Genomic DNA, 17,311 nt, shown 5'->3' on the forward strand with positions numbered 1-17,311 from the left:
AAGTAAACACATAACACATACAGATTTCCTTGTTGATTTTAAACCCAGATATATTCATTTCACGTAACAGCAGGGATGGATACTAGCTTTCAGGAAACGGGGGATTGATATTTGAGTGAAGGCGCGCTGAAGGCACGCCCTGCTGCTAGGGGTCCAGGGGCATGCCCCCTCCCTCCCCCCCCCCCCCCCACGGAAATTTTTGAAATCTCATGCCTTTTCCTGCATTCTTAGCCAATTTGAGATACACTTAGGAACTTCAGGTTCCATTTATTATTTTTGGCCCCATTTTACTACATTTTGTAGTATATAACATAAGTCTACCGAAGAGTGCCATATCAACCGGGGGGGGGGGGGGGCAAGGGGCTCTTTTCTCAGTATTTCACATCTGATGACATATTGCTGCTTCTCTTCTGGGTCTCGTGGAAACAAAGGCCGTGTGCAAGTGAGTCATTCTAGAAATTTAGGGCCTACGGTGGGACATTTTTCCAGTTCCTGTTAGGTCTACCTCTGAACTTTGTAATTTGCCATTCGAGTGTCATTAAAAATGACATCCAACTATTATTTTATTTGTTGGGTGGGTAGTGTCTGCTTATACTCACTCTTGAAACCTTACTGCCTTAAGGAGTGCATCCAGAATAAAAAAAACAACAACAACAACAACAAAAGAAGAGCCCAAATTAACCCTAACTCCCTAGCGTCTTTTACTAGGAACTGGAACAAGTCCATCAAAATCCATCAATCACTGTGTGTCCAATACAAACTGTATATGACATAGTGGAATCCACCACTGACACCCTGGTGGACATTCATGGACTTGCTACACATGGCTTTTATCACAATAGCATTACAGGAAGCTAGGCAAAATCAATCGGATACCCCTAGCACTGCTTCAGGCCATTAGGCCAAAGTCCATAATACTCCATCAATATTTAGTCATGCCAGGCCTTCTGGACCAAGCCCCCCCAAATCCACCAAAATGGGGGATGGATTTTGATGGAGTTGGGGTGGTTAGGGTTAATAGAATTACCCAAATACGTTGTATAAAAGAAAGGTGTGGAACTGAAACTTAAATACATTGGCCATGAGTTCTCTGCTGCATCATGTAAAAAGTGCACATAGTTTTGCCCTTCCTAAGGACATGTTCTTCAGCTGTATGTCTGTCCCATATTTCTTCTTCAGAAGCAAGCCTGTATTTCAAACTAACCCTGCAATTTTTAATACAACTTGGTGGTTTTCTTGTAGAGCGCGTCGACCACTTTGCCCATGCTCTGTATTGTGTTCAGTGACATCTCGTACGTCTGGTCCACGATCGGTTCATCGAAGACAATCAGTACGCCCTCACCTTGGTCCAGAATACCTGCAAAATAAAAAAGGGATTTTACAAAATTCTAGTGTAGTAGAGTCTATTCTATTTCCATTCCTCCCAAGTCTTCCCAAGCCCTCACAAGTTCCTCACAAGTCCCCACAAGTCCTCACAAGTCCGTACAAGTCCTCCCAAATCCTCCCAAGTCCTCCCAAGTCCTCAAAAAAAAAACCTCAAAAGTCTTCACAAGTCCATTCAGGGCTGTGAGTAACCACTGATAAAAATAGCTGAAAACACCTTCATAAATCCTCACTAGTCCTCAGGAATCCTCACAAATCCCCACAAGTCCGTACAAGTCCGTACAAGTCCTCCCAAATCCTCCCAAGTCCTCAAAAAAACCTCAAAAGTCTTCACAAGTCCATTCAGGGCTGTGAGTAACCACTAATGAAAATAGCAAGTGATGGAAAACAGCTGAAATCCAAAACAAAACAAAAGCTGAAATCAGCTTTAAAGCTGAGATTTCACACCCCTGTCCATTACAAGCTATCCAGTCTCATGTCAAGTCACAAGCTATTCAAATGAACCATAACAAAAGCAGTCCTTTGTTTTTTCTTGACGTTTTTGAAAGGACTTGTGATTTATTTTTGACAGGACTAAAATTCATCACTCCATCATACATGCAGTAGCCAGAGTTTTGTTCAATGATTAAATACAGTAAAATGCTGAAGTTTTTAAGAGTAGTACTAATTATCATTATGATATGAATGATAGAATACAAACTGAAGCCAATTCGAAAAAAAGGAAAAAATAATCTTTGATAAATACTTAACAGAAACATGTACATATACATGTAATAATAAATTAAATTAACTAGTGTGTTATATAAACAAGTAAAATGCAACATTTGTTGGAATATCTGCCCCCTAATTTAAAAAAAAAGTCATTTAAATTGGTAAGTAGTGCAGTGTATGCAACAGACTGAAATCTCATCAGAAGTTGCAATTGCCATTTCTGAAAATAGAGTAGTAGATTAGTACTCTTCACTGCAAAAAAGTAATTATGACGAATATACAACTGTTTGAAACAACAGGAAGACTGACTAAGCAAGTTCTATAAATAACCATTCATTATCAGATACTATCTTGTGCATGTTTTCAGTACAATCATTCACAAATGTATTGGTGTGTTTAAAACACAATTAATTGAGTATTTTAGTCTTCATGAAGCTTAGCATATGTATAAGTACAATGTATATAAGTGCTTTCTAAATTTAAAAACAGCTTTTTATAACAATGGTACTTACCATGGAATTTCTTGTCTAAAATCATCTGCGACAGTTTTCTTTCAACGAGGTTCTGTTGGAAGAATCACACACAAATGTTATCAACTGTATATAGGGTATATATATCAGTTCTGACTTACCTAGTAATACAATGCAAATCAGTTGGTACGTAATGAATGCCTTGGAACAACCGTGTTTTTCTGTATTTTGTCGCTGGATTTCCAGCGACAGGCTGGGGGCACTTTCCCCCCCCCCCCAGATTTACCCAAATGCCCCTTTTGCCAACATAAATGTGCCCCCTAGAGCATAAATGTGTCCCCTTGCGATGAAAAAAAAAAAAACCCTAAAAGTTTCCGACATTTGTTTGAAGTAACCATTTCCCAAATTGGTATAGATAGTTTTGATATGAACGAGAAATATGAAAACCAAGCCCCAAAATGCGCCCTGAAAATGGGCACATAATGCGTAGTTTGCTGCATAATGGCCAGTTTTAAAGAGCGCCCTCTATTTTAGAAGATGGTACCCCTTCCATTTGATTTTACAGAGGCCAAGTGTTCAGTGAAAAATACATGTCGATCTTTTAGCACGAATGTGCCCCCCAAAAAAATACTTAGCAAGTGCCCCTTTTCAGTGATGCCCCCCCCCCCCCCCCCCAGTTTGAAAACCATTCCGCTGCTGCTGTTGCTAATCCCTGGCTACATGGCACATACAGCTTTATGGCTTCAGACTAGTGCCCCATGAACAAAAATAAAAACGACAAATTGGGGAACCGCCAACATAGGGCTGGATAGCCCAGTTGGTAGCCTGGAATTCGCAAGTTCTAACCCCTCTTGTTCAACTTTGTAAATTATAATAACAAACCTAGTCAATTGGCCTTTGTGGTTTATTTGAATACTTCATTTTAATTTGAATGTGCACAACCAATGGCACCTGAGCATGAGCCTCAACCGCTGTTAGCAACAGACCATTATCATGTTGCAGCCATTTCATTTTTCCCATTCAGATCAATGTAACCAAAGTGAGGCTGGAAGGAAAAATAGTCTGGTTCCTTTTTGCACAAAAACATTATCATTCAGTACTGTTATTGGATACAGGGAACATGACTAAAATGGTGGAAGCATGATAAAGGTCTATATGCTCAACTCTCCCTCCAAGTTAACTCCCCCAACTTTCTATTTGTAACAGTTGAGGGATACTACTTGCGCACGGAGTCCATACAAGCAAGAAAGAAAAAGCCTCTGACTGACCAATGGGAGCTTGATGATGCTGGCTACGTGGGCCACTTGCACCCTGGAGAACGGTTCAATGATGCGGCAGAGATTCTGCTCCAGCAGGTTATCATACAAGGAGTCAAGGTGGGCCTGGATGATAGGGTCCTGCTCAAGCTCCTTCTTGTACTTGTTTTTTGTCTGATTCAATCAAGATAAAAGTTAACTTTAGATTTATCGCACAAGAAATAGAGAGGGAAGCAACACTTGACTGCAAGGAAACTCTTTCATGTACTTAATTTAATATCCACGAAAAAAGTCAGTTCATAATCGATGCAAACACTGTTACAAATATGTGATTTAGGGCACATTTACACACACAGAAATGCATACTCTTCAAAATCTGGTGAATTTCACCAAAGATTTTTTCACTTCAAATTTTCTTCGCAAACTCATGAGGTGTGAACGGGTCATGACCGTGGATATTTGATCACGACAAGCATCACACACTTGTTTCAGAATATTCCAATTTCACTAAAAATGTACCTGTTTAAATATCTGGGGGGGGGGGGGAATATCATCAGCCCTGTATATTTATCAGTAGGTTTACAACTGAGAGTAGCTAAAAGATGAACCAAAGTCTTCGAATTACACATTTCAGTGCAACAAGGTCGTAACTCGATTCTGCAACAAAGTCATTTCTCGCGTGAATATGCTCCGTGCCGCAAGGTGGTATCTCACGGATCGCGATGTCCATTGACTTTGTGTGTACATCCTGGTTATTTTAAGCGAGATACGACCTTTTGACATTGAAAACTCAAGTTTCACGTACATGACGTCACACGCCATTTTAGGAGATACGACCTTGTTGCACGGACACAGCGATTTTGTGTATGTATAGAAAATCACGTCTGTGGGCAAGTTTAAGTTTTGCAAAATAGGCATAATCACTCCATGCTCGAGCAGGGATAAGAATTCTACAAATGCATGCAATACATGTATCTGGTCATCTGAAGCAATTAACTGGGATTTTCTCTTTCTGCTGAAGAAATGGCTCAAAAACTTGGAACGCATCACAAACTCAAGAAAATTGTTTTTCAAATCAGAATCTCAGATGGTAACATTGCATTATGCACTTGCATGCTTACATGGAAAAAGTCACACTGAAGCTAAAATATGAACATGGTTTTTACTTTATCGAGAACAGGACTTACTGTATGAGTATTAATTAACAAATCAAGTTTTGACACGCGACCTGAGCATGTCATTATAGTGAGCTTGATGACCTAAATGTACAAAATATTAGAGTTTGTCAACTAGTGCGGGAAAAATGGATTGAACTGAGCCACCTTACCTGTTGGAAGTCTGACAGTGACCTGTTTTTACTGGCGTTTGCTATGCACTTCATAGCCTCCACGTTGGGCCCAGCATACCGCAAAGCCAACTTGCCACTAACGATGGACTGAACATCATCAGCACTGACAAAGTAAAAGCAGAAAATTTTCTTTTTTACTATTAAAAAAAATTAAGTAAAACCCTCTTGAAGTGGAAATGGTTATCTCTTGCGTTTTGCCTAATCTGTTCAAAAAAGGTAACATTATAACAGGGCCTGCTACCAAAATGTGCTATGACACTTTCCAAATCAAGTGCCCCCTTTAAAGCTATAGTCCATCATTTGCAGCCATCCGAAAAGTAACTGGCCTAATTATTGTTGAAAAACATACTTGGTTGAAAGATAGTAAGGGAACTAAACTCCCTGTGAAATTATTCTTTCTGAGAAGCTGTCATTTTGAAGTAATTAACGAAAGAAGGCATTTCCAACGGTAATTCTTAAGAAGCACCGTAGGAAAATTTTAATTTGTAGTTCGTTCTGTTCTTCAGCGCAGCACGCACAAGTATTGGAACAACGCACACGCGCGCGGTTGTTATAATTCGTCGGATCAGTGCGCGACGTCGCGTAAAGCTGCAATTCAAAACAATTCAAAACATGATTCAGTAACTTTTGATTTGAAATTGAGATCTTAGAATGCTGTTTTTCTGGGAATGTACAGCTGAAGCTTAGCTGAAACTTCATCAGGTTAGTTGCTCAGTTCATTAGATTTTGAACCCTTTTGTTGCTTCAAACGAACAAAATGCACAAATTACAAATGATGGACTGTAGCTTTAAGTGTTCTGACATTTATGTGAGGAGTTCAGGCAAAATGAGACAGTAACGTGAGTGATGGTTCAATATACCTCCCTATAATGTAATGTCCTTTAAAATACACACTGATTTGATTTAATGGGTTTTTAAATCTAGAAATGGGTTGTACAAAAAGCAAAACAATGTTACTTTTGTGTTGCAGACTACAGTTTGAGGGGACTTTAACAACAAAATTGAATTTTTTTTTGTAGCATTAGTGACGACCAACAAAACGCATATTTTCCAAAAGAGAATGAATAGGTTGAATTTTTCTTTCCATTTTTGAGTCCCCCTTACCCCCAAGGTTGTTGTATGGCTGGTTTGATTCAGCCTGATCAAATACTTGTAAAGCAGTGAGAGGTCAAAATAGCCTCATGGCTTATAAATGTAATGTTAGTGATGGTGTTCACCATGAATTTCTATATAGTTCATGCAGATGCAATGAGGTTGATAAAACAGTACGCGGTTAACTTAGGAACACAACAATCTGAAAGATTGCGGACACACAAATTAGGGAAGTAATTCCAACTTCACATCACAAATTTCCCATCACAGGAGTCAGGTTGGCGTAGCGGTACTTTCCTCCCCTTCCACCGCTGTGACCTGGGTTCGAATCCCGCCTGGGTCAATATGTGGATTAGGTTTTCAGTCCCTACCTGATTCCGTGGGTTTTTCCTCAGAATACTCTTCTGGGCTTTTCCTCCCACCTCTAAAACTGTAATTTCTTCACAATGTCTTCTCTTTACTGGGACCCATGGGAGATCAGTGGATTCCACTGAATGGGCTACCCAGTTAAAATAAGAAATACATAAATAAATAAATTACAGTATAGGTTACTCACCAGTTCAGCATTATCTTTGACAACAACATGTATTTGAGAGCATCAATGGCTTTGGGGCTTTCCACCGAGTCGTAGCCTTCGAATGCTTCATAGAAGTACGAGAAGGCAGTCTTGAAATCCCGCTCATCAGCTGCATGTAGCACACCTGGTTAACAATTGATACATTTCATAATAAACACTTGTCAAATTACTTCTGTTTGTTGTTCCTTGCTTACATGGTTCTGTCCCTGAGTGTAATTCCGATTTGTTAATTTGTTTCAACCCTTCTAGATACCGGAACCTTGGTCTTCAAATTCTTCCCTGCTTGCACAAATGTAGTGCCTAAAACTAATAAAATATGGGGGTCTGTTTAAGGAAAGTTGTGAGCACTTTCATTTTTAAGGAACATTTAAGTGGCACTGCTTCATTTAAAGGTATGAAGGTGCATTTTCTTTTTACATTTGAAGCAACAAAATTGCTCAAAATCCTAAGTACATGTAGGGTTTTTAACAACTAACCTGTGGAAGTTCTAGCACAAAGGCAACTACACATTTTGAGAAAACACAGACAACGTCTGCACACTTTCTTGTGTCTCGTAACTGGATCTGTTGCCAAAGCAAAGTGTGCCCACAGGCAAACTTTTTAATTCCAAGCAATACCATTTCAGGTGGAATAATGTCACGGCGTTTTTGGTACCATCCCTATCTGAACCCATGTGAAAAAAATTCTCTCATTACATTGATAGGTCCACTTCCACGTTTTTACCAATGTTCCTATCTGGGCCCAATTTCATAGCGCTGCTTAACAGTAAGCAGAAAAGTTGTGCTTACTATAGCAGTGCTTATATGTTGTGCTTATATGCTGCTTAAGCACTATTTCATGATAATGGTTGCGCGCGCATGGAGATTTCCATTGTTACGTCACTGATTTAAGCAAAGTTTTCTTCTGGGGTTAAGCGTGCTTTTGCTGTGCTTACTGCTTAACGGTCCCTATGAAATAGATGGAGGCTCGGTAAGCACAAAGTCGGCTGTTAAGCAGCGCTATGAAATTGGGCCTGCCTTTAAGAGTTGATTCATAGAATGAAAAATGGGGGGGGGGGGGACTACTGTAGTCCTTATGTTGTCTGAATTTTAATCCAAGTATCACAGACACAAAAAAGGAAAACAATTCCGCCCTAAGGAAACTACCGAAATGGGGTACCCCAAACAGACATAATGGCAAACCTTGAAAAACTATGAGGTTGTATTTTTTTTTCTGTTTTAACTACTACATGTAAGTGAAGATACTAATAGTGCGGCAGATAGGTGATGGGATTGTGCCTTTGATGATACGAGTATGGCAATTCGCACACAGTCAGAGTATGTCACGAGAAAGATATTTGGCTTCAGGGCCATCGCAGAGTTGTCCTTTGAAAAAAATATAGGTAGAATAACAAGCAATATGCCCGTCATTTTGAAAATTTCGAAAATTGCTTGTTATTCTACCTCTATTTTCTCAAAGGACAAATCTGCGAAGGCCCTAGAGCCATATATCTTTCTGAAGACATACTCCGACTGTGTGCTAAATGCCATGCTTGTATCATCAAAGGCACAATTTCTCCCAAATATTCCCCTATCTGCCCCACTATAAATGGCCTACCTGACTGCAGATCTAGGGCAGCCTGCAGCTTTGGAGGGCAGTAAATTGCATTAGCTGTGGTTCGGGCTGATGTTAGAGCGGCTCTGTGAGAAACAATATCCAGGGAAAACATTTGAAATAGGTCAGCTGATTGAAGTGTCACTTTGAATGCTACGAATGTCTACATGTATTAACAAAAGAATAAGTGGGGAAAATATTTAGTTTACATCTATCTAAAAGAAAAAGGGTTCTTTTGAAGTTCATTTTATGTATCTGTTACAGCTTTGATGTTTAAAATCTTTTACAACTCCTGCTTTTGTTGAATGGATGCAAATTTTCGTCAGTGTGCTTTCAAATTTGCTGGAAACTTTGAACGGCTACTTATTTCAGAAGCAGATAACATGACAACAGAGTAGTTTGCAAGAGAGTAGTTGCAATAAGGCATAAAGGGCAATTTTTTTATTATTATTGATATCAGGCTTCCAGTGACAAAAATAAATCAGCGTATCGTATGCTTTCGTAAAAAAGTACCCGGATGACTGCAATATTATGTCAGTAAAAGTACCCTGATGACGACAATACATGTACATGTTGCATTTTTGATACTGTCCTCATCTGGGCATTTGAACAAATTTCGCTGGTTCCCGCATAATCAAGAGTGCAGAGACTCAGTTGTCAACCAGCCAACAGAGGTTAGTGCACGGTAACGTCGCACGTGGACGCAGCGCGCAGCAGATGCGCACACTGTTGTCAATAACCACAATGGCGGCTTCGAGGGATGCGAAATTTGCTTTGATAAGTGGGGAATTTGATAAATTATGATATTGTCCTGATTTTTACTTCTTGCGGATCAAGTCAGCCTGATAAAAATAATAATTACAGTAATATTGGATTGCTTTTTTCTGGGAGATACAAGAATATATTGCACTCACTATAACAATATTGTACTCGTCTCGTGCACTATTGTTATAGCTCGTGCAATATATTTTTGTATCTCCTCAAAGCCATTCAATTCAATGGGAGGGGGAGGGATTAAATACCTTGATTTAGGGAGATTGCCCAGGGCGTGGTACACCTTACTTTCTAGAAGTTGTACCTCTACAAGTAAAGCCTTGTCATCCATTTTCTTCAACTCCTTCAATAACCGAGACCCTGTTGGAAAGGTACATATAAACATGTCCATCATGTTGGTGCAGAATTAATTTGTTCCAGCGGAAAAATTCTGCAAAATACAATGCCAACCCTCGGCAGTAATCAATCTGAGAGTGTTCAGTCAATTTAGACTGGTGCCAAGGACAGGCTATGCTCCAACACAAATCAATGCCTCGCCGTCCATTTTCTTCAATTCCTTCACTAACCAAGACATTAATTAACCCTAACTTTCCCAAATACTCCAAAATCCTCTTTGCAAAATGGAGGATTTTGCAGGATTAAGGTTATGTGGCAAAAGTGTGTGGCTGATTTCAGAGGATGCTCTGTGGCAAGGTCTTAGGCTGGACCTTGTATAAATGCTCAGCCGTGCATAAATTTAGGCCTATATTATACTAGAAAATCCTACGCACTGCTCCAGAATGTCACTAGCTTTGCCTCTACATACTGACAGTGATTGCCGGAGGATTTTGCAGGATTAAGGCAGTGGTCACCCCTCCAAGGACCATATTCAAGAAACAACCAAGGATTTTGCAGGATTGAGGGCACATGCTACATGTACTTTAACATAGAGGCAGTTGGAGGAGTTTGCAGGATTGAAGTTATCCTAGCAAAAAGGCCTAGGGAGTTAGCGTTAATGGAAGGGTACACGTACATATACATGTAGTTTCATTTGTTTCAGTGGCAAAATTCTGTCATACAATGCCCAATTTCACCAGTAAACATTCTAGAAATTACGTGTTCATAGAAGCAAATGCTGCAGACGGATGATAACATTTGAAGGTTTGCAATGTGAAGTCAGTAATAAAAGTACGGTTGCAGTTGCTTCATGCGACATGAAATTTCTTTGGGAGTTTGTGTGTTTCAGAACAGAGCTGGTGGAAACTCAACGCTCCAGACAGTATGCTCTGCCGATCGTCAGGAGACTCGAGTCATGAGAGAAGTCCAAATTATAGCTTACCCACTGCAAGGGCATCTGTGTACTTCTTTGTGTCATAATACAGAGCAATGAGTCTGGATTCTAGCGCTTGCCTCAGGAAGGTGCGTTTCTCAGTCGTGGCCCATTCTATACACTCCAGACACAGGGATACCTAATGGCAATCATAGATTGAAATGGGAGAAAAATTGTTTCACTGGTAAAAAGTCCTGGATATTCCTCTGTAACCCCCCTGCTGTTTAAAAGGTCACAAACTGTCAAAGTTTCCTTCCCCTTCCCCTGCTATACATGTACTTTTAACACACCAATGGTCACTTGACCAATTTTGACCCAGGTAACAGCATGGCTCAGAATGCATGTTTGCATAGGAGGGTTAATACACTCTAATAACTACATGATAGAATGCTTTATAAACACTTTGTTGTGCCACAATTTTATACAAGACAAGACAAGTCTCTGGCAAAGTCTATTCTCTGGAAGTTTTTCATCGTTTTGGTCGATTTAGAAAATTTACAGGGTGTTTCTTCACAATAGCACTGGTTCACAAGAAACAGCGAGTCAATCAGGTACAAAGTGGAATATACATGTACATATAGGTAGGCTGGCCATCTGAGACCGGCAAAAAATAAAGTACAATAATTCATTGATCATCTTCCACCACCTGCCAAAATTATGGATACCTTTAGTTCTCATTCATGTAGAGGCATTAGGCATTAACAGTATCTTACAGATATAGGAAAGCACAAACCCCATGTGAAATGTGACAGTTTTACATGTGCTGGGAAAGCTCTCCGGATAAAAAATATTGATATTATTCCCAATTCACTTTGTGACAATATATTGTGCATGATCTCTGGTGAATATGTTCCCCTCCCCTCCCCCCCCCCCCTTAAAAAAAGGTGAGTTCATTTTATTCCATACTGCATTCAACAATTTTCAGCTGCTATCAAATCATTAACCCTAACCACCCCAACTCCATCAAAATCCATCCCCCATTTTGGTGGATTTTCCGGGACTTGGTCCAGAAGGCCTGGCGTGACTAAATATTGATGGAGTATGATAGCCTTGGACTTACATGTAATGGCCTGAAGCAGTGCTAGGGTATCCGATTGATTTTGCCTAGCTTCCTGTAATGCTATTGTGATAAAAGCCATGTGTAGCAAGTCCATGAATGACAAACAGCGCTTCAGTGGTGGATTCCATTATGTCATGTACAGTTTTGTATTAGACAAACAGTGATTGATGGATTTTGACTGGACTTGGTCCAGTTCCCAGTAAAAGATGCTAGGGAGTTAAGGTTAAGCCTACTCAATTTGCCTGAAATTAACAGTGAAGACAAAACGTCTTTTCTTTTCCGCTGAGAGGAGTGCAGCCGATTGGTTACAGTGCTCCTGACTCATGATCAGAGGGTCAGGGGTTCGAATCCAGCTGCTGGTCATATGTTGTGTCCCTGGGCAAGCCATTTCATCCCACTTGTCTCTCTTCATCCCAGAGAGCAACTGGGTACTAGCAATAGCAGGGCAGTAACCTTTAACCCTAACCTTCCCAAATCCTTCAAAATCCTCTTTGCAAAATGGAGGATTTTGCAGGATTGAGGCTATGGCAAAAATGTGCAGCTGATTTTGGAGGATGCTCTGTGTCAAGGTCTTAGGCCGGACCTTGTGTAGTTTATGCTCCGCCGTGCATACATTTAGACCTAGATTATACTTGAAATCCTCCACACTGCTCCAGGATGGCACTGGCTCTGTCTCAACATATTGACAGTGATTGCTGGAGGATTTTGCAGAATTGAGGCAATGGTCACCCCTCCAGGGACCATATTCAGGAAACAGAGGATTTTGCAGAATTGAGGCTGTATGCAATTTTACATGGAGGCAGATGGAAGACTTTGCAGGATTGAGGTTACATCCTAGCAAAAATGCCTAGGGAGTTAGGGTTAATGAACTGGTATCACAAGTGGGGGAATAGAATTATTCTCAGTCGTTTCATGCCAAGGAAAGCGGAGATAAACGCAGGCCTGATGTGCCATATTGGCTTGTAACGACTTTACTTTGCTGCTGAGATCAACAGACTACAATGGAAATTCCCCACCGATGGACTTCTAAATTGGACTGAGTATGGCAAAGTAACATGAATTTCAAAAATAGGTTTTTTTGTCAAATGGGAGGGAAGACTTACTTCATTTCCTGTGCCAGCTTCCATGTCAAGGAACAGGTCCACCAGGGCTCGGACAAGCTTGGCCGCCTTGGCTTTGTTGACGTAGGACAGGAACGGTCTGGTGAACTTGATCAGTCCACCCAATTCTGAGTAAGATTGGAATTAAATTGCAATACTATGGTCTAATGTACATAGCAAGTGTTTATAATTGAGTTTTCATAAAATAATGTGTTTTGGGTGCCAAATAGCATTGCAACCGCAAATATCTCAAAACATCAAAATTAATATTAATGTATGAATAGTTGTGTGAAATGTAGGCCTACATGTACTGTTGTGCCTGCAACATGTACATGTACAGGTCTGTACTAGACTGGGGCCACCCCTGGGCCAATATTTATTTCTTTTTTTCAATTTGGAGGTGGTTCGAAATAGAATTGTTACATACATGTACTCCTGTGCAGAATCACTTCCAAAAGAACTGGAGTTGCCAAGGCCTAGCCTATACTAATTCAAGTCAAAATTGGTGTACTGACTTGATTTTTAAATGACTTTTTTACTTCAACTTTCATTCTCAAAAATGTATTTGTAGTCTTACTCCTTATTTTAGAAAAAAATGATTTTAGAAAATGTGAACTTGATGCTATCCTGGAAAAAAAAAAATCTCTACACAGATATACCTTCAGCCTGTTTTGTCTTTGCCAAGAGACTCCCAAGTTCCATGATGCTTTGCTCTTTGATTCGAACTCCTTCTTCGTCTGCTGGATCGACATCTTGCTTCACTGTGTCAAAAAAAACACGCTGATTTTAAACATCAATCAGCACCACACAATTTGAAAGTTGAAATTACGAAAGTGCTCATTCTAGGAGCACTTGAAAGTTGAAATAACGAAAGTGCTCATTCTAGGAGCACTTTTGACTCAACAATTTATAGATGTCAGGGAATTCTAAGGTCAGGAACCAGTAATATACTTGTAAACAACACACGTACGCGTACATGTACACAGGGGTCACAATCGTCCTCATCAATGTTGCCAAACTTCTCGGTGACATGAAATTTAGTTCGAAGTTCAAAAACGGTGGCGTCCGAAAATCAGGCACAAAGTCGACTGAGAGTGTTCCCTAACATGCATGACGCAATTGACTTAATCTTGGAAAATTCCAACTTAACATTGGTTGGTTTTAGATAGGGAAATAAAGTAGTGGGTCCTGGGGTGAATAAAGCGCCCTCTATTGATGACTTCATGCCCATCCACCCCGCATCCGCCCATCCGCGCAACCACGCATCCAAGACATCCCAAGCCGTCTCACTCGCTATACTTGTCAATAATTCACTCTCTATAGCGCCCTCTATTGATCACAATTTATTTCATGCCCAGGCCAGGCATTTGCTCTTTATACTGGCCTCTAATTTTGTTTTTAATTATACATCTACGTTCATAAGGTTTATCGCAAATACAAACCGCAAAGGATCATGGGGCTGCAATCGGAGCAACAGCGCCATCACACGGCGGTGGGAAAACGTACACACGGCATGCACGGCATTGCACGGTGCGGTGTGTACGATATTTCTTGGCTGTCCATTTTTCTGACGTTTTGTGTTCGATGGGAGGTGATTATTGTGCTGTTCTGGGTTGCAATAATGACTGTTGTTATCCACAAAGGTATGATCTTTGTTATACATAAATTAAAGTTGTTTTGTTGTACAGAAAAAAAATGTTCTCACGACAAAAAGTAGGATAGCGTGCAGTTAAGTTCTGACCCGACGCGATCGCGATGTGCCGACGACCGGCACGCGACCGGGGAAACACGGGACACTCTGCACTAGTCATGACTGTGCTGTGTCGGCCAATGCATTTAGAGTTTCTGTGCCCCTCAAAAGCTCCCTTTTATGACTCTTTTCTTATCGGAAAAATATGTGGCTTTTATAATGGTTTAATTGTTACTTCTGTCAGCGAACGATGTGTGACTTTTACAGACAATTTCATGATTGTTTATTTATAATAAATTATATTCTGTTCACGAAAATGTAAAAAAAAAAATATACATGTACACATGTATATATTTGTCCTAGTCAGCTAGTACTGTAGTAGGCCTAGCTAGCTAGCCTACTCCATTGTTTTACTCATAAAAATAATTGCGAAGTCTTACGTGGTTTATTTTCTCCGTCAACAAACAATAAATATCTCTATCTTACGTTTCCCCTTCTCTTGATAGATGTCATCATAGAGCATGTTAACACACTCGGATTCCACTCATGCACGGATAAGAAACACTTTCCTCTAGCTCTCTCGACCCAACTGACCCAACAGCAGGATTTCAAAGTAAAATCATCAACTACAGTCTGCAGCTACCGCTTTAAATACGGCCAGCCATATCCTGATGAACTTCACCCAACTTTATTTTTGAGAGGATTCGACCTTCCTGAGACACTGAAAAGAGCACCGGTGAAGAGTCGAGCATTGGATCTCACTACACCACTGCCGGCCATCTGAGAAAATCAAAACTTTGCTGTACCTTTTCTTAAGTTTTTATTTATTTTGTTCATTCTTCCTTAACCCTAACTCCCCAGCCTAATTTACTAGGAACCATACCCATTCAGGCAAATTCCAACACCCACATGGGAAATTGTACACACACACTGTTGGACTTAGTTTCTGGAGGTATGCCAACCCCAGTGTAAAAGACCATCTGTTTAGGGGAACTGTACCTATCCCAACAGATTTAAACACTAACCTACTGTTGGAGTTTGATTGGTTATGGGCAGTTAGGGTTAAGGTTTGTATGCAAAATAAACCAAATTATAAATGGCATTAACCTTCATGTACATGAACGGTCTTCACTTATGATAATGATAATAGAAATTATATCAATTGTAAAAGGTTTTGCAGGTTCATAAAAATAAGAGACATGTTTTATTAAAAATAATGTAAATAAAATTTGGAACAAAGTTGCACACAATAAGGATGCAGAAAATGCAAATTGAAATGATCAAGTCATGTTTTATAAAAGTACATGAACATTGTTTAAAAATGCAATTATGACCTGCGTCTCTTGACGAGAGTTGAATTACAAGTGTAATAGTAAAAAAAACCTGGAAAATTGAAAATAAAATTGGCAAATGCAAGCCTACTCGAGTGTCATAACAAGAGTTGTATGAACAGTTGTCAAAATATCAAGGAATATGGCCTATGTCCCTCAAATAAAAAAAGCCGAGTCTCAAAACAACAGTTGGAATAAATAGGTGAAAGTAATTGGCAAATATGAGCTGTGTTTCTTAATTAAAAAGCTGGCAATATTTGAGCAGATTCTCGTAAAAAGAGTTGGATAAAGTTTAAAAACTTGGCAAATATCACCCGTGTTTCTTAAATAACTGATAGCCCCAACATTGGCACAAATTTACTTGGACGAATACAAGAAAACCTCAGACATATTATAAAAAAAAAACAATTTATAAAATACACAACAGTTATTTACATACATGTACAGCTGTACACATGTAACTAGCTAGGTAGGCATGTTAGCTTAGAAATTTTGGCGATCGTGTATCAACGGGCCCGGTTCCTGCATGGTTCCTGTAAGGGAACAAAATCCACTTTTAAATTATTTGACCTACCAAACAAGTTTGCGATATTAAAAACATACAGTTGTGTCATAGATAAAGGGCAGGGTTTTGAATTTTTTAGGGAAATTTTTTTGGGGGGAGACCCGGGAATGAAGATGATAACGACAAAACGCAACACGAAAATAAACTTTAGATGGCGATCACTGCGCGATGTACCGTGAATGGCAAGGCGCGCTGAATCGCACTGCACCACTATAAACCGCGCAGGAAAATCATCATTTCTACTCCGAGAAACTGTTCAAAAATTACACAGAAGTGTCATTATATTAAGAGAAGTCTGCTCTAGGTTGACAAGGTCATTTTGCATGGTAAAAAACACTCTTGACTCTAATTTTATCGAAACCAAACGGGCCCTACACTACACGATCGCTGAAAGTTTTCGTGTGTGATCGCAGCCATCATTTTGTGTTGGTTGCGCGATGCGCGGTTCAACATCCGGGACTGCAAAATGATTATGCTCCGTTTTGCATCCCATGATGCTTTGCAACAGGGCGCCCTCTGTTGATAGAAAGCTATTTGCGATAAACCTTATACCCACGTTTAACCAACGTTGCTTCGTTCTCAAAAGATAGCCCCACTAGTGTGGCCGCGATATTGCTGCGCTGTATCTCTGGCCACACGCCAGGTTGTCAAAGAGGTGTCCTAAACTAAAGTGAACTACACGAATTCCTTTGTAGTGCAATGCCTATTGCAAAATCAACGTGACTCAACAAATTAAACCCGGCCCAATCAACCACACCGTTTCCGAAGCAATTGAAATAAGATGATCGACTTAAATTGCGGGGAACTGAAGCAATATACTCTCAATGACTTAATAACTGTTAAAAACTTACCGATGCTGTGAAAAACTGCAATTGCAGTCGATTTGTCAGTTTCAACAAGAGCCTTTGCTTTCTCAAACTCGGCGGCCGCCATTTTCACTTTGTTGATATGACGGGTACCCGCGCGTATATCATGCATGAGCAACTCGGCATATCATAAGGTTGACGGAACCAGTTGAATTGTCTTGATTTTCCAGAATCCATGGGACAGCA

At 40.0% G+C, this 17,311-nt stretch overlaps 2 protein-coding genes across 2 annotated transcripts; one reads left to right on the top strand and one right to left on the bottom strand.

Moving 5' to 3' along the window:
* Window positions 1–1,154: 1,154 nt before the first annotated feature.
* Window positions 1,155–17,241, bottom strand: LOC119719237 (26S proteasome non-ATPase regulatory subunit 11A-like). The gene is made up of 11 exons (XM_038188609.1): window positions 17,111–17,241; window positions 13,333–13,434; window positions 12,677–12,801; window positions 10,523–10,652; window positions 9,453–9,564; window positions 8,434–8,516; window positions 6,817–6,961; window positions 5,148–5,271; window positions 3,833–3,994; window positions 2,607–2,658; window positions 1,155–1,357 (listed from the first exon to the last, which is right to left on the bottom strand). Exons 1-11 carry the CDS (start codon window positions 17,235–17,237, stop codon window positions 1,215–1,217), a joined length of 1,305 nt encoding a protein of 434 aa, XP_038044537.1. The 5' UTR covers window positions 17,238–17,241; the 3' UTR covers window positions 1,155–1,214.
* LOC119719239 lies at window positions 14,090–15,204 on the top strand. The gene is made up of 2 exons (XM_038188613.1): window positions 14,090–14,316; window positions 14,870–15,204. The coding sequence occupies exons 1-2, from the start codon at window positions 14,127–14,129 to the stop codon at window positions 15,145–15,147; spliced, it is 468 nt and encodes a 155-aa protein (XP_038044541.1). The 5' UTR covers window positions 14,090–14,126; the 3' UTR covers window positions 15,148–15,204.
* Window positions 17,242–17,311: the final 70 nt, after the last annotated feature.

The sequence above is a fragment of the Patiria miniata genome, unplaced genomic scaffold (genome assembly GCF_015706575.1).
Source record: "Patiria miniata isolate m_02_andy unplaced genomic scaffold, ASM1570657v1 HiC_scaffold_8, whole genome shotgun sequence".
In the NCBI taxonomy this organism is placed as follows: Eukaryota; Metazoa; Echinodermata; class Asteroidea; order Valvatida; family Asterinidae; genus Patiria; species Patiria miniata.

What these genes read in the sequence shown, in the direction of transcription:
- LOC119719239 (XM_038188613.1), top strand. Translation starts at nt 14,127, where the DNA reads ATGGGGCTGCAATCGGAGCAACAGCGCCATCACACGGCGGTGGGAAAA. An exon ending in GACTGTTGTTATCCACAAAG is followed by an intron (nt 14,317 to 14,869) that starts GTATGATCTTTG and finishes TTCTCTTGATAG; the next exon opens with ATGTCATCATAGAGCATGTT.
- LOC119719237 (XM_038188609.1), bottom strand. Translation starts at nt 17,237, where the DNA reads ATGCATGATATACGCGCGGGTACCCGTCATATCAACAAAGTGAAAATG. An exon ending in TGCCCTAGATCTGCAGTCAG is followed by an intron (nt 6,962 to 8,433) that starts GTAGGCCATTTA and finishes ATTGTTAACCAG; the next exon opens with GTGTGCTACATGCAGCTGAT. An exon ending in CACTGTCAGACTTCCAACAG is followed by an intron (nt 3,995 to 5,147) that starts GTAAGGTGGCTC and finishes TGATTGAATCAG; the next exon opens with ACAAAAAACAAGTACAAGAA.